At 41.6% G+C, this 20,171-nt stretch overlaps 2 protein-coding genes across 6 annotated transcripts in view; one reads left to right on the forward strand and one right to left on the reverse strand.

Annotated features, from left to right (window-relative positions):
* Window positions 1–6,206, reverse strand: part of chchd3a (coiled-coil-helix-coiled-coil-helix domain containing 3a) — a 36,815-nt gene extending 30,609 nt beyond the window's left edge. Inside the window, exons 1-3 of one of the 5 annotated variants that reach the window (XM_088289054.1) lie at window positions 5,957–6,206; window positions 5,001–5,252; window positions 4,706–4,781 (exon numbers count right to left, since the gene is read on the reverse strand). In XM_088289054.1, coding sequence (XP_088145180.1) covers window positions 4,706–4,781; window positions 5,001–5,252; window positions 5,957–6,037 — 409 coding nt within the window. In that variant the 5' untranslated portion in view covers window positions 6,038–6,206. The remainder of the gene's footprint in view (window positions 1–4,705; window positions 4,782–5,000; window positions 5,253–5,956) is intronic. The other 4 variants (XM_088289050.1, XM_088289052.1, XM_088289053.1 and 1 more) reach the window with 4 other exon arrangements.
* A 2,767-nt stretch (window positions 6,207–8,973) lies between these two features.
* exoc4 (exocyst complex component 4) overlaps window positions 8,974–20,171 on the forward strand; it is a 59,977-nt gene continuing 48,779 nt past the window's right edge. The window contains exons 1-8 of the mRNA XM_088289062.1: window positions 8,974–9,084; window positions 9,494–9,683; window positions 9,754–9,948; window positions 11,533–11,726; window positions 12,533–12,642; window positions 14,678–14,778; window positions 14,907–15,061; window positions 16,256–16,436. Coding sequence (XP_088145188.1) covers window positions 9,005–9,084; window positions 9,494–9,683; window positions 9,754–9,948; window positions 11,533–11,726; window positions 12,533–12,642; window positions 14,678–14,778; window positions 14,907–15,061; window positions 16,256–16,436 — 1,206 coding nt within the window. The 5' untranslated portion in view covers window positions 8,974–9,004. The remainder of the gene's footprint in view (window positions 9,085–9,493; window positions 9,684–9,753; window positions 9,949–11,532; window positions 11,727–12,532; window positions 12,643–14,677; window positions 14,779–14,906; window positions 15,062–16,255; window positions 16,437–20,171) is intronic.

The raw sequence follows: 20,171 nt of genomic DNA on the forward strand, positions 1-20,171 counted from the left end.
TACTCATTTGGCTAGCCCGAGAGTTTAAAATTAACGGAGTGAGACCGAGACAATGAACATCTTGACGTGTGTCAAATGCAAGTTTGTTTACTTTTATGTGCAGCCCGGTGCAAAGTGGCCTGTGATACCGGTTCTGGGCCGCGAACCTGTGGTTGGGGACCACTGGTATAGAGCATGTTATTGCCACATTGACAGTTCAGCAATTTTTGTACGAATCCGACCAAATTCTCAAAAGAAGAGACGCTTAAATATAAGTAAGAATTTAACTCTAAGGCCCATTGATATGATTTTTCAAGGCCGACGCGGAGGCCAATTTTGGGCTGAAAATCAAATTTAACAGATGAATTGAAAAAATATATTTTACAGTGAGCGCCAATCGCGAACAGCGATTATTTAAGTCAATTTTTAAAGAGCCAAAAATCGGCCAATTTAATCGGTTGGGCCCGACTATCATACTCAAAATTTAGTTAAGCCCTTTCACCAAATGCCAGGAATGTTGAAATTGTCCTTTTAGTACTAAGTGCAGTGTGAAAACTGAAGTCATTTAAAGTCTGCTTGTGGCATGACGCTGAAGTAATGCTGACAACCATGTTTTCTTTTTTAATAAAGTGTTGCAATGAATGCATAAAATCGCATCTCATTATCTCATTATATTTATCTCTCCCACCACCTTCATATAAAAAAATGCCGCAAACCTTTGCCGGCAGCTTATACACACCCCTCGCCCTTAATAATTCAAATCACCTGCTTAAGCACGACAAAAGCATCAACGGTAAACTTTCTCCCGCGACCGGCTAACGAGAGCGGAAAATATGATCTGCTCGGCACAATAAAGAGGTGCCGCGGATCAGACGCCGACAGAAACATCCTTCATGCCTCAGCCGTCGTGTTCGTCAGCAGCAGGAAGCATCGTTGATCAACAACATTACGACTCTATCAGGATCAGCCGCGGACCATTTACAGGGGAAATGTTAGAAAGATGAGTCTACCGGCGATGTGAGCTGTTCAGGAAGATAATAAAATCAAATAAAACAAAAAAAATAAATATTAAACTGGTGGATTGAAAATTTGTAAAAATGCCTATAAATTAAAATATCGATTTGAATTAAAAATATGAATAAAAATTAAATTGACACACACTTCTAAAATAACAAATTTGCTCAGAACACCTTTGAGCCACTTTTTTTTCCAGACTGACACGCTTCGAGTACCCACCGATACCAAGTCACCGATACCACCAATACATTTGATTCATAACATTTCTACTTATACATCCATCCATCCATTATTTGGTTGCTTCTCCTCACAAGAGTTGCGGGCGTGCTGGAGTGCCCACACCAGCTGTCGTCAGGCAGTACACACCCTGGACTGGTTGTCAGCCAATCGCAGGGCACACGAAGACAAACAACCATTCACACTCTCAATCAAACCTAGGGACAATTTGGAGTAATCGATTACAACATTCCTAGAAAATCACAATGCCCAATCACTGGAAAAGGACCTGGTAAAGATTAAATTATTTCTTAAATATTTCCTTAAAAGTCAAACTTTGTAAGAAGCATGTAATAAACAAGCTCCTTTGAGCCAGACGCAAACTGCCAGATGCAAAATGTTAAAAAAAAAAATTCATCATCATCGCACCAATCAGAGCTCCGTGGAAAATCTGGCGTGGGAAGGAGGAAAAAAAAAAAAGAAATAAAAAGTGTCGGCCAAGTATCGCCGGTGGAAATAATAGACGAAGGCAAATTGCATTTCTCATCAGGGCTTTCATTAACCTCGGGACCCGCGTGGAAGGCCTAATCTGTAACATTAACACTTCCTCACGATTCCTCGGTGGAGTCGACGAGCACCTTTCGCCATACTCAAATCAGAGTAAGAATTTACAAAAAAAAAAAAAAAGCAGCCGGGAGCATACAGGTGCCGTTTACATTTTTTTTTTTTTAACCCCAGTCATCATTCCAAATAATCTTAACTGACAGCTCGGGCTTCCGCGAGATAACAAGGAACGTCAAAAGGAAAAAAAAAAAGCGCCACACTTGACCAGTTTGAGAATGGCAGAACAGGGTCCGAGAAGGCTATTAGTCCAGTGTGGAATGTGTTTGTACGCGTCACGACGCAGAAGGTGTCGAGAGGTACTTCACCTTGACGGAGGTGGAATCTGACACAAGTCTTATTTAAGTCTTACAGCACCTTTTATTTCTATTTTCTCCTCTTTTTTTGAGGAGTGGTACTCAATTTTCTTTTTGATGTTCGAGTGGGGCGGGGGGAGTCTTGCACATTTAACTTACTGGACTGTTTTCACCATATTTGAATCATTTTTCTATTTTCGCCACTGAGAAATGTATTGTTATTGGGTTTTTGTGGCTCTCGATTTGAATTTGAAATGGTTGGGGGCGGGGCCTCAGAGCAATTTTTTTAATATACTAATTTATTGAACTATTTTCATTTAATTCAAAGGGACAAATGCGATCATTTCTATTTTGACCTCATAAATTTATCGTTATTGGAGATCTTGCTCTTGATTAAATTAAATTAAATCTAGGCGTTTGAGGGCGGAGCCTTAAAGCTTTTCTTTTTTTTTTTCATTTTTTTATTTTACAAGATTAATTTACTGACATTTTTCAAAGTGTGGTACTAATACCGCTAGTGGAACATGGGCTCCTCTAGTGGTACGCAAAAGTATTACTAAATTAATTGTGCATAATTTTAGAGTGGCAAACCTTTATTTTTTTTCTCAATTCACTACTTTTGTTTCATGTTTTATGAACAAATAATATCAAGAACTTTAATGTTGGTCATGATGATGGTAATTGGACAGCAAAAAAGTTCTTTTTTTTATTATTTAATTTCCTGTTAAATGTATTAACTACGGGGTCAAAGGGCGCACTTCAATCCTTGATAATATTTATTTATTTTAAACCGCATTATCTGCGGTGTCAAAGGGCGTGCCTCAATTTTCTTTTCAATCGTGTGCAACCCTGCTCCTTTAAATCCATCCCCAAAGAGTCCAAAGCTTTTGTTAAAATCCACTGTTGCGCTGTGGAATGAACATGGCCTCCTCGCCTCGCCAAATGCACTTGACGCATTTAAAAAAATAAAAAAAGGGGGAAAAAAAAAAGACAACACACACAGCGTGCTATTGTCGCGTTTATCTTTGAATCTGAAAAGCAATTAGCACAAACAATGGCGGGATGCTTTAACTGGAGAGTCGGCCGGGAGAAACGGCAAAAGGAGCTTTTGTTGGATATTAAGTGAGTAAATTAAATTGTCTGATTGTGATTATCACGCGCTCAACAAACGGCCGAGTGGCGCGGTTGAAATTTGGTGTCAAAGAAGGGCGCAACGAAAAATTACACCGCGCATACACACTCCCCTTCACCGCAGCCTGCTGGCTTATTGTGCCAAACTGCAGAGGTGTCGTTTTAATCACTGGAGTCACTGTGGCGTGGCGCAAGTTGGCCTTTTTTTTTAATTAGCACGCTGATTGAGCACAGTAAAGAACAAGGGTGGGGGGGGGGCCGGACGCTCATCTCTCTCTGCCCACTCAGCACCCACACGCCTGTCTGTGCGTCATGAGCAACATTCAAATGTCCTCAGCCCAACCGGTCAGGAGAGTTCGAGGAAAAACGAGCATGCAACTTTACTTTTAGACGAAGAAGTTATGACATCAGTCAGATTCCACCTTGTTCGGATCATTATTAGTCATAATCCGGGCGACGTTTGCAGGTAATGACAGCCAAAACTGCCGCCGTGATCGCCAGTAATGAGCTACTAATTTATTAACATGACCAGGGGAAAGAATTTATCATTTCATTAGCAATCAGAGGCTGACAATGAATCACAAGAACGAAGACTAATTACGAAGTTGAAGACAAAAAAGCGTGAGGTGGCTTAAAGTAAACACCCACACAATAAACATGATTAAAATTCAAAATGTAGCCGCACATAAAATTAATCCCCGGACACTTCATCCTCGTAGAACCTCTAATTAACTTTGACGAGGAGGCACGGCGTCCGCCATATAACTCATAATGAAATGAGTCATTACAGAGAATGATTTGACTTTTATAATGCATGTATTTATTTTTCATTGGCGAGATAACAATTTGTCTGCCCACCTCCAAGGGAACATGCAGCAAGGGCTGTAACCATTTACTTAAAAAGTGACACCAATGAAAACTTCACCGTCTCACTCCAGAAAAAAACATGACACACTGTGCAATATTTTTCTTTTGTAATATAATTCATCATTAATCATATTAATATAATATGTATTATTGTTCTAAAAAAATTATATATATTTTTAAATAAATAACTAATAAAAATAAATAAATATATTTTTAATAAATAATATATATATATATATATATATATATATATATATATATATATATATATATTAATAAATCAATAAATAATAAATATTTTTTTTTTCATTTTTCTTCTCCCAGTAATTGTATGAATACACTTTTCGGCATCTATAGCCGTCAATGGCAGTGAATGAGTTAATCACACGGCAACAGCAATAGTTAGTCTTCATTTTGGGGAAAACGCACAATCAATAAATAGTCTGCCTTTGTTTGAGGAAAGGAACAATGCAGACTTAACACTTTAAACCTTGTGATTTATTATGCGTGGATTATTTCATATTATATATTCACTTCTGATGCCATTTAAGTTTGTCGCACACTCTTGTGACACTTACTTGCTGGTGCAGCAGGAGGAGGTGGTGATGGTGCGACTGGACAAGACTCGGGGACAGAAGATTCTGACCGCATGACCTGTTCAGGAGGAGGAGGAGGGGTCACGTGAGACTGTGGAGAAGGTGTTGGCAGGACAGTGGTAGGCTCAGAAACAGGAAGGGAGGAGATGAGGTCAGAATCAGGAGGCAGGAAAGGAGGAGATGCAAGGGATTCACTAAGTGGAGTTACAGCATCCACCGCGACAGGGAAAGGAGCGGGAACAGGGGGATCGGAATTAGAAGGGAAGGGAGTGGTTACCGGCTCTACAGCTGGAGCAGGAGTAGGTTCAAAAGTAGGAGGCACAACTGCAGGCAAGGAGGAGGAAGGCAGCGCCATGTCAATGACAGTGGGTGCTTCTACCTGCTCGGGTTGAGGGGGAGGAGGTGCTATGGTGTCCTTGGCAGGTGGAGGGAAGGAGGGGATGGGGTCAAAAGGAGGAGGAGGAGCAACAGGTTGCGGATGAGGGGCCATCGAAGGTTCTCGCATTCGATTGATGACGTTCTCGGAGAGCTGCAAAGAAATAAATCAAAAATTATTCTTCAACACTTTGGTTTGAATCAAAGAAAAAGACTCAATCATCTTATTTGGGAAGCGCAGCCATGACATGAATGGGATTATGCCTTTGTAAGAGACTCCGGCCAACTCCTGAAGTCTTATCTAATTGTCTTAAAGCGGCTCCATCTAAATTTAACCACACACGCTCACTTTTGAAGCCCGTTTTAATTTAGCAACTCATGTTAGGGTAAAGGTGGCGCAAAAGCACGAGTTGCTACGAGCAAACATATTTCACTTTTCGATAACAATATTTTACATCATACTTGACGGAACGGCGCTTTACGTCATTCATTTATCCCTCCAGCCTTCACTCATTGATTAAACAGCGTATTCGCACGTGGTCTGTGACGTCAACGTCAACATTCCAATGACATTTATTTAGCCCCGCAATTTACTTCCACACATATTCACGAATTAAAAGCGCACAATTAATGTTTACTCAGTTGTTTTAAGAAAATTTATGCAGATGGGTGTCATTAAGGACGCGTTTATTTATAAGATACAGTGAGCGATTTGACAACATCGTTTTAATCTCGAGCAATAATAGCAAAATATTAGGACCTGATGATTGCATGACAATAACATGACACGATCACTCATGCAACAGTTAATTGACATTTTCTGACATAATGGAACATACAAGTGAGGTGTCAACTCACCCTGATGCCCTTCACCACTGTTACATTCTCGTTCTCGTCCGACTCAAATGACACGCGGCGGGTACTGTTGTTTGCGCCCATTGTCAAACCGCACGACTAAATCGGATTAGATATTTTCATTCATTAACAAACACAAATGTCTAGTGGAGCTGTAGCAGACTTTAGAAGCGTTTTGAGTTGTCCGAGGCCCGCACGTTCTCGTTCCGGCTTCCCCAGTAAACGTAGGCAAGGAAATCAGATCTGATTGGTTAAGAGCGCAGCATTAAGAATTTCTATTGGTTATGTTCTCAAGAAGGGGCGGAAGTATTAAAGAACCGAGACCCCACTGTAAAAAATGGTAGTCGGTATTTTGAGTTGTTTTTTATTTTTAAAATAGATATTTTTAATTATTGATGCGATATTTATGTGTTCAAATTATTTTTGCATTAGCACTGTCTGTCAGAATGGGCGTAAATCTTAAAGAAACCATTACCCAATGTGTTAGAAACTAACACATTATTTAAAATTAATTTTGATAATAAAAATATATTTTTTGATTATTTCTGCAATATGTATGTGTTAAATTTATTAGATTAAATTATTTTTCATTCGTGCTGTATGTCAGAAATGGTCGTAAATGACCCCGCTATAAGAAATTATAGTCAGTATTTTGAACTGTTTGTTTTTTAAAATATATATTTTTAGTTATCAATGTTTTATTTATGTGTTAAAGGGTATTATATTAAATAATTTTGCTTGATGTTCTGTATAAATTGTTATGAGTCGTTCAGTTAAAAAAAAAAAAGATATATAGTTTACTCAAGCTGAATTACATTACCAAGGATAGACATGCCATAAAGCTCAAATGGTAAATAACAAGAGTTATTTGTGCTGACAATAAGTGGTAATAACAATAAAAATACATATTGCCGCCAAGTGCGAGGTAATTATAGAACAGGGCAGACAGAAGGTGAGGAGGAGGAAGAAGCAGGCGTAGTATTGCCACAGATGACCTATTGTAATTCACAATCCAACACAACATATTGCTTGTGGCTTTGGAAAAACGCCCAGATTGTTGTCAGCTTCACTTTCCACCAAGGAGCATATCTTTGTCCAGTCAGTGCACAGGCACATCTGTTGTTTACATTGAATTATGACTCATTTTGGTGGTTTATTTCTGTTCCTTTGTCTACCAGACACCCCACCAAAAATCTCAAAACAACTCATACAATGGTCTTGCTTCTAAAATGGTTAATATATATATATATATATATATATATATATATATATATATATATATATATATATATATATATATATATATATATATATATCTTGAGTATAATGATTGATGGCATTTTTACAATTTGATTGTGTTAGGTACAATAATTCCAGCTCCAAAATGAAAAATTACAGCTTTTGTTTGTTCCAGAAAGTCGCGCTGCCTTGCAAGCTATCAAAGTATTGCACAGAATTTGATTTTACTTGAGTACAAAGGCTATCATTATGGATGGCAGCTCATAACTCTTGCTGTCTAAACTCAATACATTATGAACAAAAAAAATATAGTTTCTTGAGGTTTTGATGCAAGGCATACATAAATTGGATCAAAAATACATTTCCAAGTGTTTATGGTTGTTTTATTTATTTTTGACTTTACCACATATTGCATGGACCGGTAATATGCTCAAATAAAAAAAAGAATGTTTATTCTGAAGTGACTGTGGCTTTGCAGCAATTTACACTTTTTTTCCCAATCTGTGTCATATTTGCATTATCAAAACATCGTGTTTCATAAGTCACACTTTGCTATTTTGACATTACATCTAAAAAGCAAATTTTCCTGGTGTATTATTTCCCCACGTGTCATTTGTCTTTGTTGTACGAACATGCACAGCTTAATTGTGCTTGCCATTCTTCTGTTTGTGTGTTATCAATGAAAAATTGGTTTCTCGTGCCTTGCAGTTGATGCGCATTCCCCAGGGGGGACCCTCAACTCTGAATCTATTATGATCACAGATTACATAATGAGTAACTGGAATATGCAGCGGCGCCCCACGGGGCTCTTTGAAAACCCTGAGGCTGTACTGAATGCAGAGCTTATATAATAGATACACGCCTGAATTACAGCCTAATAAATACAGTCTTGCGTGCGTGTCACAAAGGTTTTTTCGGTCATCTCTTATTTAATATTTATGTTGAAGCAGACATTTTTCCAAGCAACACAACACATTATTTGTGTCCAAACACACAACAACCTGAACAGCATGACCTTGGCCCACTGTTATTGGGGACGAGAAGGCCAGGAGATTAGACGGACTGATGGGCAGAAGGCTTTGGTGATAACAACTTCAAAATTAAACCTGGACTAGAAGAACTTAAGTCCGCTCTTTTTCAAAAGAAAAACGTTAGCGTCTTCTCTTTTTTTTCGTGGCTTGATGAGAAGGGACATAAAGATGGGCGACAATGTTATCTCGTCATTCCACCGGCACATCAATCACAGTCTAGACTAGTAAGAATCGACCACCTCCACCCCGACAATCAATGTCCTCTACCATTGTCACCAGTACAGCAAAGATTGTCAGAGATAACACCAAGCAAGGCCTTGCCAAATCAACCTATATGGATGCTCTAAATTGAAAGAGGCTATTAAGTAACTGGCAAACACTTGCTTCTTTGCTCGCTTTCCTTTTTTTTTCGTGAGAGAGATATGGATCTAACTTTCCAATAAAGGGGGTTTCTTGCTGTGATCTGTAGATTCCTGTGAAAATCAATAATGCATTAAAACGTATCTCTGGATGCAGGATTTTACTTGCGGCACAACCAGTATACTTTGTCATTAATTATAACATTAACTGATTTATTTTTTTAATTCATTATTTATTGCTATTATTTTGTATTTATTTTAGGTAAAACTATTTGTTCTTATTGTGTACATGCTGTATGCTGCGTTTTTAAAACTTTACAGCGGGGGAAGAAAATTATGTATTTAAACTACATCTCCCACAATCCCTCGATGTAAACACGCGCTTCCGGCTTCCGGTTTGGTTGCCTTTGCAGCTGGAAAAGATGGCTGCAGACACTGGGCGATACAGGGGAGCTGTCAACAAAAACAAAGACCCCTCCGGTCTTCTCATCTCCGTCATAAGGTATTTTTTGTCGCATATTTTTATTTTATCAAGTGAAAATTTGATGGAATGCGCTTGGACGATTATCGCGCTAACGGAAGATCCGCTGACTTTCGCTGAAGCTTTCCTGTCATTGTCTTCCTGTTTGGCTCACATCGAAATCTCCAAATAAAACTGTTACGTTGGAAATATTTATTTGCGGAGAGATAATACATTTAATATGAATATTCCCATTTGATATTTTGTTGTCTTTGCCATTTGTTGAATCTTGTTAGAAATGTATCATTTGTCTATCGCATTCTGTTTTTAGAATACTGCCAGGTTTGTTTGGAGTAGTATTGCATATGAGAGGTTCATCAATAAAGTTGTAACCTGCTTACATGAAGTGTGAATGTGTGCAATATCACATTAAATCCATCTATCCATCCAGGACATTGTCCAGCAGTGATGACGTCCAGGACAGGGAGACAGAGAAGGGTCGTCTCGAGGAGGCCTTTGAGACATGCGACCGCGACCTGGACCAGCTCATCGTCCAGCACTACGCCGAGCTCACCACCGCCATCCGGACCTACCAGAGCATCACCGAGCGCATCACCACCTCCCGCAACAAGATCAAGCAGGTCCGAAATAGAAAATACCCTTGTCATGAGTGCCGTGCCGCTGCTGCTGACGTCGCCGTCTCACACGTAGGTGAAGGAGAACCTCCTATCCTGCAAGATGCTGCTCCACTGCAAACGGGACGAGCTGAGGAAGCTGTGGATCGAGGGTATCGAGCACAAGCATGTCCTGCAGCTTTTGGATGAGATTGAGAGCATCAAGCAGGTGCCTCAACGCCTCGAGGCTTACATGGCCACTAAGCACTACCTCCACGCTACGGACATGCTGGTGAGTGGAGGAAAAATGAGCTTCTAAAAATCACTGAGAAATTAAATAATAATAAGAAATAAATTTCACGTAATAAAATAACCAATTTTGGCATTATAAATTCATGTAAATATGCTTTGGCTGCTCCTTCAGATGTAAACAAGTTATTTTTTTTGCCGACTGGAGCCTCTTGGGACTTTTGTTTGCGCTTGTTCACACGCAAACATTTTTTTTTCGCGTCTTAAAAGTTTATTCCCTGCATCCTTTCATGGCACCAAAGGACCGATTTGTAGCCTTTAATTCATTCACTACCAGCTGAGTGAAAAAAAAAAAGGACATCTTTAGCCGTCAATGGCTGTAAATGAGTTCAGCGTTTCGGGTTTGTGCTGTTCAGGTGTGCTCACCCACACATCCTTCCCTTCGACTTTGGAAATAATTAGTCTGCCCGAATGGAGATATCTTTGAGGGCGGGGGGGTGACAAGAGAAGTAGGACGACGGCGGGCACAAAAGGAGTGTGAAAATCCTCTCGAGCGCGGGCGGAACCAAGCGGAACTTCCTTCCAACCTGCGCTCGCTCGGCCGCTTTGACGCGTTTTGAAAAGGAGTCGAGAGTTCAAAGTCAGTCGGGCTTTGATTTCATTGATCTGGTGCCGTTAGAAATAGTTTTTTTTTGAAGGCCTCTATGCTTCCAAATATTCATGAGTCACAGATTTCATTTCCCTCCTTGGTTTTACCGCGAAAGAGGTGGATTAGCTGCAAATAAAATTGGGTGTGTTTGAGTGAGGCTTATCTCCAAGAGTTGACAATTAGAATTCAGACTGTGTTCTCTCCTCGACTGAACGGCAATCCTAAACCCTGTGGTCTTGGATGAAAAAACTCTCATCGTCTTCCTTCTTTTTATTTATTTTTTTCAATACCTGAATTTCACTTTTATAAACTTTTATTAAAACATTGTGCAGGTCCTCCCACTGGTCTCGTACTTTTGTATAATTATATTGTCGCTGTTGGGCGTAAACCTCATTATCTCCATTTATGGTCAACTTTTCTTTTTTTTTTTCTTCACAAATCAATTTGGCTGACAACAAATTATTGAAAATTTCTAGCAGCAAATCTAGCAACTTTTTTTGAATGCTCAACTGTCTAAGAAGTGTTGAAAAAATTCGCCTCACTCGCAGTTTTGGAGGACGATAAGGAGTAAAAATTGTTTGCTTAAATCAATTTAAGTCAGCTCGTTTTGTAAAAAAAAAAAAAAAAATATTAAATGCATAGGTGCAGAAGGAACTAGTCAGCTGTGAAGGTAAGTTCATGTTGGTCGATTGATGTCAGCCCAATTGTTTTATTTATTGCAGCAGGCACAGTAGATTTTATTAATGTATTTTAGAAATTAATATTTTATTTGATTATTTTTATGAAAAAAAAAGGAATCTCGGAAATGTTAATTTTCCCAATTTTTTTTAGTGATACAAGTTGATTTAAATGAACCTCAAATTAATCATCAGCATTTTTGTGTTTCGCTGCTCTGCCCAATAGGAGCCGTCGCATTTTGAGACTAGTCGGTTCTGATTCTGCACACAAGAAAAGCCATGTATGCCCCGCCCCTTTCAGGTGTCGGCTGTGGAGTCGCTAGAGGGCCCCCTGCTGCAGGTGGAGGGCCTGGGCGACCTGCGCTTGGAGCTCCACAGCAAGAAGCTCAACATCCACCTGGTGCTCATTGACGAGCTCCACCGTCACCTCTACATCAAGTCCACCAGTCGCCTGGGACACAAGAACAAGGACAAGAACGCGGCGCGCCTTCCCGGGTAAAAGTCGTTAGTCGTTTTGTTCTGCTTTCATCAGTTCATTTTGTGCAGTTTGGATGTGCCACCTGTTTTTCTCCAATTATTGCGCATTTATAAAAATACATTTTCCTTCCAACATCTTGTTTGTTCGGACTGGTGTTAACATCCTTTTGTGCGAAAAAGTAGAAAGTGGCGCCTTCATTATAAGTTCAAACGAGTGCCAGTTGCCAATTATTTCCCGTGTGGACTCCAGCCCAATTACACACACAAAAAGAAATCTTTCTATATATTTTCCATGAATGCAGACTCGCGCCGGAGACTCGGTATCCAGCGTGCACCGGCGCGGATGCGTACTCATTTTGTCCAACTAGCGCTTACATATGTGGCGGTAAAAACATATTAGCGCTAATGCGGCGAAGCGACTTTGTTTTGTTTACGCTTTTGTGTTCAGGCATCGCATGTGTGGGCGCCGTAATTATGGTGGCGGCGGGTCAGCGAGGTACAGTGATTTATTACGCAGGGTCGGCCGGTGACAAGCGCCGGCCTCCCTAACAACAAACCCAGCCTTCATGCAACCTCGCTCACTTAGCCGGCCAACGCTGTGTTGACACCGCCTGGACTTTAAAGGGGCTAAATTGCTCCCACCTCCATCTTAAGGTGCGAATAAACAGCTCATTGGGAGGCAGTCGCCAGTCCCCGCGCAGATGCAAGGCATCGGGGTTAAACAGTAGATTGATGCTGTTAGCGAAAAGGCGGCCGGGTGGGTTTGTTTTCGCCGTTAATGCGCCACTTCCTGTTTGAGACGTTTGATGTTTTGTGTTCTCCAGCTCCGCGGGGAAAGACACGTCTCCCATGGCGGCGTTGGACGTCAGCGGCCTTTCCACCCCGCGCAAACTCCTGGATTCGACGCAGTTCAGCACGCCAGGATCAGGCAGCGGTAGGGAACATGCGCTCGAATGCACATGAGGGCAGGATGTGAAAAGTTATTTAATTAGAAAAATATGTGGAGTGCACTTCTTCAGGTTTCTTCTACTTGTATATTAAAAAAATAAATAAATTGAGTTGACTTCCCCTTTAACTCGTTTGCTGCCATTGACGGCTAAAGACGTCAAAGGTTTTTTTTTTATTATTATTTTTTTTTATTCGGCTAGTAGTGAATGAGTTAATTAATCAACCCGACCACTCGCACCATAAAAAGTGTGATATTTTGTATAATGGAGTCATTAGCGACCACATTTGCATGTCATTACGGGTTTGCATGGCCAACCCGAGAACACAATTCCACACATGCAAAACAGAGGAAGTTTGCCTCATTTCGCACACGACATTTGTTACAACACCCTCAGCCGCCGCCATCGTAGCGTGCGTTTCCCTTTGGCGACATCATAATCATCTTGTCCGCCTTTATCTGCGTCGTTTGTCATCCGCCGTCGCTGTCATCGCAGCACGGGGTGGCGGTAGTAGCGTCGGTGGGCGGCGAGCATTTGTAATGCTTTCACTGGCAAACGGTGCTGATAATGCACAGGAGCAAAAATGAGAATTTAATGAAAAAAAAAAAACATCAAGAGAGCAATAAGTTTGTGTCATGCTTGCTTGGGTTTTTATGAGTTTTTCTTCTTTAAAAATTTTCTGCGCCTTACTATTAGCATGTTATTCAACCAACCAAGTACGACTTTTATTACCACGACAACCGACAGGTGGCGCTGAGTTGGTGCAACTAAATTTGCGACCTTTACTCAGGGATGTGGAACCCAGGATGTGGGGGTTGGTTTTTTGGGGGGTACGGGAAATGGATAAAAAAAAAATCATCAAAGAACACGCGGTTAAATCAAACAGAACAATGGGCACTACAACCGCCGATTCAATGACAGTATTCGTTCCATTTCTATAAATCTCAGAGTGTTGACATTTTCAAATGATCACTTCCAGAACAACCCTAGGAAATCACAGTGTCCACATCACTTGAGGTTTATTGTGAAACGAGCCTTCTGCAAACAGTCACTTGAAAGTGGCCTTGGATCTTCTGCCAGCCTGGCTATTAAGTCACAAGAGGAGATATTTGGCAAGTTCGGTTTGAGTCATCCGTATTAAAAAAAAAAAAAAAAAGTCATGTCACTTAAGAATTACCTGGTTGTGTAATTTGATACTTGAATCTTTTCCGCTCTCCCAAGCCCACGCGTCGTCACATTTCGGCGGCAAGCGAGCTCACATGCGCAATTGGTCACTAATAGATAATACGTTTTCATTCGTCTCGGCCACCCCGCGGGCCTGTGCGCTAAAAGCTAAACTCGCAGATTTGTCCAAATTATTCAAAGAAACGGGCAATTAGCAGGCCCGCAGGCGGTGAAAGTGCCTGTAGACTGGCGCACTCGCAGCTGCGGTCGGCGGCGCAGCAGCCCGCCTCCGTCAGTGGCTTAAGCGTGCCGTTTTGCCTAATAGTGTTAGAGCACCTCATCTGTAGCTCGTAATTGTCATAATTATTACGCAAACTACGGCTAGAACGGGGAGAAGAGGCAAAGGCGACCCAAAGTCCATTAACTTGCCATAAACATTAACTCCCCTAACGTGCTCTGACGGGAAATTGGGACGCCGCTTCTCGGGGAAAATTGGAGCCTCGCTTTGCTCGCATTTGCGCCACTAATTTGGTTAAGTCATATTATGTTTTTATGTATCGGCTTTGGTTTGTTGCGTTATTAAGAAGCGCCTCCTGTGTTTTGCTGGATCTCTCTTATTGGAACATGCCTCATAAAAGTGCCTGGAGATAACTTTCTTGTGATTTAACATATTAAATATGAATGGTATTATATCTCACAGGCCCGTTTTTTTTTCTTCTTTTTTTTTTTTTTTATACCGTCACTGTAGAGGTGCAAATAAAGAAAGAGATGAAAGGCACCAAAGGGATTTTTTTTATCTCGTTTCTTTTTCCGCTGTATGAAAATAATCATGCGTTGCGCTGCGTGTTTCCTCTCTAGTGCGCGAGCTTCAACAAGATGCGCGGGAGTCGAACCAATTAGACCTCCCCGAGGTGGACCCGGAGGAGAACAGCGCAGAGTTCATGGGCATACTGATAAAGGTACACGGAAGGAACATGACGGGATTGTCATTAACACATTCAGTGCCATTGACGGATATAGACGCCAAAATTTGTACCTAGGCTGGAATGAGTTAACATCCAATAAACATCCGCCATATTTCCCTCAGGCTCTGGCCAAGCTGAAGAAGATCCCCGAGACCATCAAAGCTATCATGGAACGTCTGGAACCGGAGCTCAAGCAGATAGTGAAGAGGTCCACCACGCAGATTGCAGACCATGCCTACCAGAGAGGGGAGAACCTCGCTCAGGAGAGCCAACCAAGGTGGAGTAAAGCGACAAATTGTCGTGTCAATCGTATGTTACTGTAGCCAGCAAGCAAAGCGTGGGGAGTCTCTGTCGCCGAATCGCACGAATGCCGTAAGTGAATGGAAGTCAGATTCTTCCTTGACAATCTCGTCATGTTTTTGTGGTTCAAACTAGAAATGAAATATAGATAATTGATGAGGCTGAAATTTTTTAATCGAGTGTGTCATGGAAATTCCAGGTTTCTTCTTGACATTATTAGATGTAAATGTCCTCAGTCCATTTGGTTTTTTTAGATTTCACCATGGTCACCATCGCGGCATGATTGCTTTTGTGTCCGCTATTTCCGAACCAATCAGACGCTCACCCAGGTATGAAGCAGTCCCACCTGCCACGAAGCTCGCAAACGGCTAGTTTAAACCTTGACAAGTCACAGTTTAACACACCCCATCCAATCTCGCACCTGCGCTAACATCTTAAAAGCGCTCACGCCTCTCCTCGCTCGGCCAACCGCCATGTCTCAGTCCAGTGATCCCGGACCGCTTAAAGAGTAGCGTCTCACCCTCCTGTCAGGGTTGCTCTCCGGCGGCTCCACCTTTCCTTGTTTTTCCCTTAAATCCCATCTGACCTCACAATGCATTAGACCGCTGCTCCCGTCGTGTGTGTGTGTGTGTATGCGTGCCAGTGCTTAACGCCGCATTTGCACGTGCGCCGCGTTGTCTGCATCGGGTGCAAACACATCCAGTTTCTCCACGTGCTCACTTCCATTTAAAGTCAAACCGGGTTGCCATGGAAACTCCGTCCAATGTACCACTCGTCTTGGGGAACAATGGCGTTGTTATTGCGTGCTGTGTCTTACAACTCTTTCAAAGCTGCTCCGTTCAGATCCCAAGGTGTGAGCTGAACTAGACCACTGAGTATGTTTGCAACGATCGCGTGAATTGTTTAATTTGTTGATGCAATGACACTCAACACTGGAGTGGGAAAAAAAGTCCAATTCATACTTACGCATTAGCACCTGTGGGTCACACCAAAAAAAAAAGGAATTTTAACCCGTGCATAATGTTTGGCCCTGACATTTCACGACTTTTGCTACCCAAAATACAAAAAAGAAAAAATGACTTTATACGTCATATTGCTTGAGTTGTTTTAATGACCCGTGACTTTTTATTATTTTCTTTCCTCCCCATGTTTTCGGGAGCCCCCTGCGCAGGCTTCTGCTGGAACTGCTGGAGCTCCTCTTTGACAAATTCAAGGCGGTGGCGCAGGCGCACAGCGTGGTGCTGGCCCACCTGCAGCGCATCGCCGTGCAGTGCCCGGCCGGCGCCCACGAGGAGGGCATCAAGCTGTACGAGCAGGCTGACGTCTCTGCCAAGATCCAGGCTGTGCTGCAGGTCAGACTCAACTCGGGAATATTAAAAAGTGTGCGGTGAGAGTACAGTATTAAAAATTAATGGCCGAGCACTACACCTTTATGAATGTGTCATTCTACTTAGTGAGAAATTACGCCAAAAAAAAAAAAAAAAAAGTAGTAAAATGTCCCAAAAAGTAGTAGTCTTGGTCTGCTACTTTTTTTTTTTTTTTAACTTATGTTTTTATTTATAACACGAACCTCTCTGGCATCGCCTCAGGCTTTTATCTTTTTGTCTTCATGTGAATTCACCTTCTGATGAGCAGCAGATGAAATCGGTCAAAGAGAAGGAGCAGCGGGCGGCGCTATGAATGGCCTTCAGTTTGTCAGCAAGTGGAGGCCAAAAAAAAAAAGAGATATTTATTTAAGCAGGTGTGAGGTTGACCTATCATGTGTCTAATCTTCATTCCGATGCTGATTATTCTCATTCAGGATAGGCGAGTATCGATTCCAGGTATCGGTATCGGACCGATACCGGCCTTAATTCAAAGTATCGGGTCCTCGCGACGGTGGCTGATACCAAGGTGCCCTCTAGTGGCCGTTATACCGTCAGTAGCTAAATGGCATGCCTGGCTGACGGAATCTTTTTATAAGTAAACTTTCTAGATCTACATTCATAAGCTTTGTATTCATGCCGAGTCGGAATTGACCCGAATGTAACAATGTTACACTCAACCTCTAATCTCGTTGCACACTTGAGTACAATGACAATAAAGGGATTTCTGATTCTGATTCTGAACCTAAAGTCAAGTTTGTAGAGAAATAATAAAATCAATTTTCATTTCAATATGACACACCTTCAACTACTAGTAACACGACGTGCTTATAAATTCTTTTATAAGTCGTTTATAACAAAATGGATCCATTAGAATTAGCATCTCGCTTTGTTTTGCGCTAGCCATTTATTTTGGTCTGTGTGTATTCGCAACAATCACTCTTGTGTTTCTTTATTTATTCGGTTTATTTACTCCTCAGCATTTTTTTTCTCGCCCACTGGGGACAAAAACACCACTTCAAATATAATAGCGCTTGTCAATCTTCCGCACTTGCTGTTGATAATTTCCACCCTTCCTTGTTTGCATATCTCGCATTGTCACAGGAGTCTCTCAATTTCCCAACACCTCGTGCGCACCTTTTGTAATTTCCTCTTTAATCTCATTACTGCCGACGATAGCCGAACAGCAGAGAGTGGGAATTAAAATGACTTGTGCCTTTTTAGTGCCGCTGTAGAATTTCATCGGACGCCGAGATGGATCTTATCTTACAACCTGGTGAGGTAGTACATAATATGGTCGTGATTTGTGATTTTGTGGTGTTTGAGCAGATTCCTCGGGTATCCGCTAGGGAAAAAAAATATCAGGAAAAGCCTACTAGAACAGCTGAACTTTATTTGGGGTGTGCAGACTTCTGCAACATGCCTATCATTTCTTTTTTTTTCTTTACCTCAATGAATTTTGTTCAATGGAGTTGTGAAGGTTAAAGGTCGCATGAAAGGGTCACATTGATCAGCAAAAAAATGGAATTTAGACAGGGGTGTGTAGACTTTTTATATCCACTGGCAACAAGACAGAATGGTGATTCTATAGTTTTTTTTTTTTTTGACAGATGTCATTTAATGTAGGCAGACGATGCCGTCAAACTTTAATCTCCATTTTGAGAATTCGTCTGTTCATCCTTGCTTGCGGTCTGAATTCAATTTACAATCCGGCCTTTTTCTACTCTTTTTGCCGCTCTTCAAAGTTGTCTGCGTTTTTGGAGATCACGCAGCAGCATCAAGGGCGAGCTTCTTAGACGTGGACTCGGCTTTGATAAGTCCTCTCTTTCTCCCGCTGCTGTGATTTTTTTATTTCCCTTTTCTTCCGGGTTATCTTTTTGACACATTGCTCCCATTTATTCCCGTCACAACGCGTCACCGTTACTTCCTAATCTCGTTTCTTGATCACGTTTGATTTTCTTCCTATTCATATCTCTCGCCGCAAAAATGAATCTTTAATTGCTGCGAATGAAATCACCAACAGGTACTTTGTGTTTACGTGTAGGGGAAAAATGAATACGAGTACGCCCGTGATTCGGAATTCTTTACATCAGCCGAGTGAGAACGAGGCAAATTAAACTGCCAGCGAGGGCGTGTAGAAGACGATCTCTTTTAATTAGATATGAAAAGCAACGTCGCCAACTTGTTCTCTTCCAACATTTTAATCAATGTGTCTCATTTATTCGCCTCGTAGTTACATTTTGCCCAAGCGTGCTGACAACTGCCGTCTCATCTCCGTCACCTCACAAAAACTTCTTAAAAAGAAAAAATATCCATGTTTTTGCAAAAAGTTACTGGATACAGTCGTTTTCTTATTTTAAACTTTTTTTGATGGGGCGAGAAGGGGCAAAAAGGGTGCGCACAATACGCGGACGGCCATTTTGTCACTTCCATTGACTGCAAATGTCTTCTGACTAACATGTCTTCTGAAGCTGAGCTGTGATTGGTCGTTATCTGAGCCCTTAGCCACTGTGATGTCATTTTCAGTCGACAGAAAATGCCAAAATGGCCGCCACCTGAGATGGCTAAAAACGGGTCGATTTTGCTGCCTAATTCATATTCCACAAACGCAATATTAATCAGAATGTCATGTTTTGATGAGGAAAAGCGCTTAAAACTTTTTATTGCAAAAATAATTTCGGGGTTGTCGTCCCCTTTAATTCATTCACTGCCATTGACGTGTATAGACGCCAAAATATTTTTTTTTTTCATAATTTTGTAATTTATTTTACCTGGACTGGCAATGAATGAGTTCATGATGTTAATCATTTCTCGACTGGCAATATTTTTTCTAAAAATAATAAATAAAAAAATATGAATTTAATGTAATACAGTGGAAAATTTGGGTGCACCTAACTTTTTAAGAAAAAAAGTTAGGCGCACCGATGCAGCCAATGCCAAATGAAATCGAGAGCCATGTAAATACCGCCGCGTACTTTGAGCATCAACATTTTGATATCTTGCCCCGGTCATAATGAATGTACAATGGAACGAGAAAAAGAGTGTGTAGCGGCCTTATTAGGTGTCGCGTTCCAAGTAATTGATAATCCACCCTCTGCCTTTCTTCTTCTTGATCCCTCCTTGACTTTCCCTTAAGTTCTGTCATCAGCAACCTGTTCGTCGTTCATTTCCTGCCCCGTAATCACCCGCTCCTTCTCAACTTCATCCCTGGCCGTCCCCCCCCACCCCTCCTTCACATCAGCGCACCTCCGTGTGTCTCTTTCTCGTTGCAGTCTGGTTAATTGCCTCCAAAGTTCACGCTGTCAGCGGGCTAATGCAATTTAAGTAGGGTCGGAGACCCTCCTTCTTCAGCGCGAGCGTTGGCATTTCAATCGTTTCGCTATGGGGGCGGGGGCGGGGGGGCGTGGGGGTGGTTACCACATCAGCTCATCATTAGTAATTAATACAGTGACGGGATTCGTGGAAGACTCGTAGCAAACAGTGCCATGCAGCGGCCGCCGTGACACCTATTGAGGTTTACTTTCAAACCAAATCACCACGTTTCCATTCCGTGTGCACGCTTGGACGGATGCTATCATGTAACGGCTTGCCCATGCACGGCGACAGGGTTGCTCTCTTGCTGCGTTAATTACATCATTACGGGGCGGGATGGATCTCCGTCTGCCCGGCCATTAGTCCTGTGCCATTCCCGGGCCGAATCGCACCGCGGCGCGCTGCCGAATT

The sequence above is a fragment of the Idiotropiscis lumnitzeri genome, chromosome 2 (genome assembly GCF_059441095.1).
Source record: "Idiotropiscis lumnitzeri isolate Australia: NSW breed Sydney's pygmy pipehorse chromosome 2, RoL_Ilum_1.0, whole genome shotgun sequence".
In the NCBI taxonomy this organism is placed as follows: Eukaryota; Metazoa; Chordata; class Actinopteri; order Syngnathiformes; family Syngnathidae; genus Idiotropiscis; species Idiotropiscis lumnitzeri.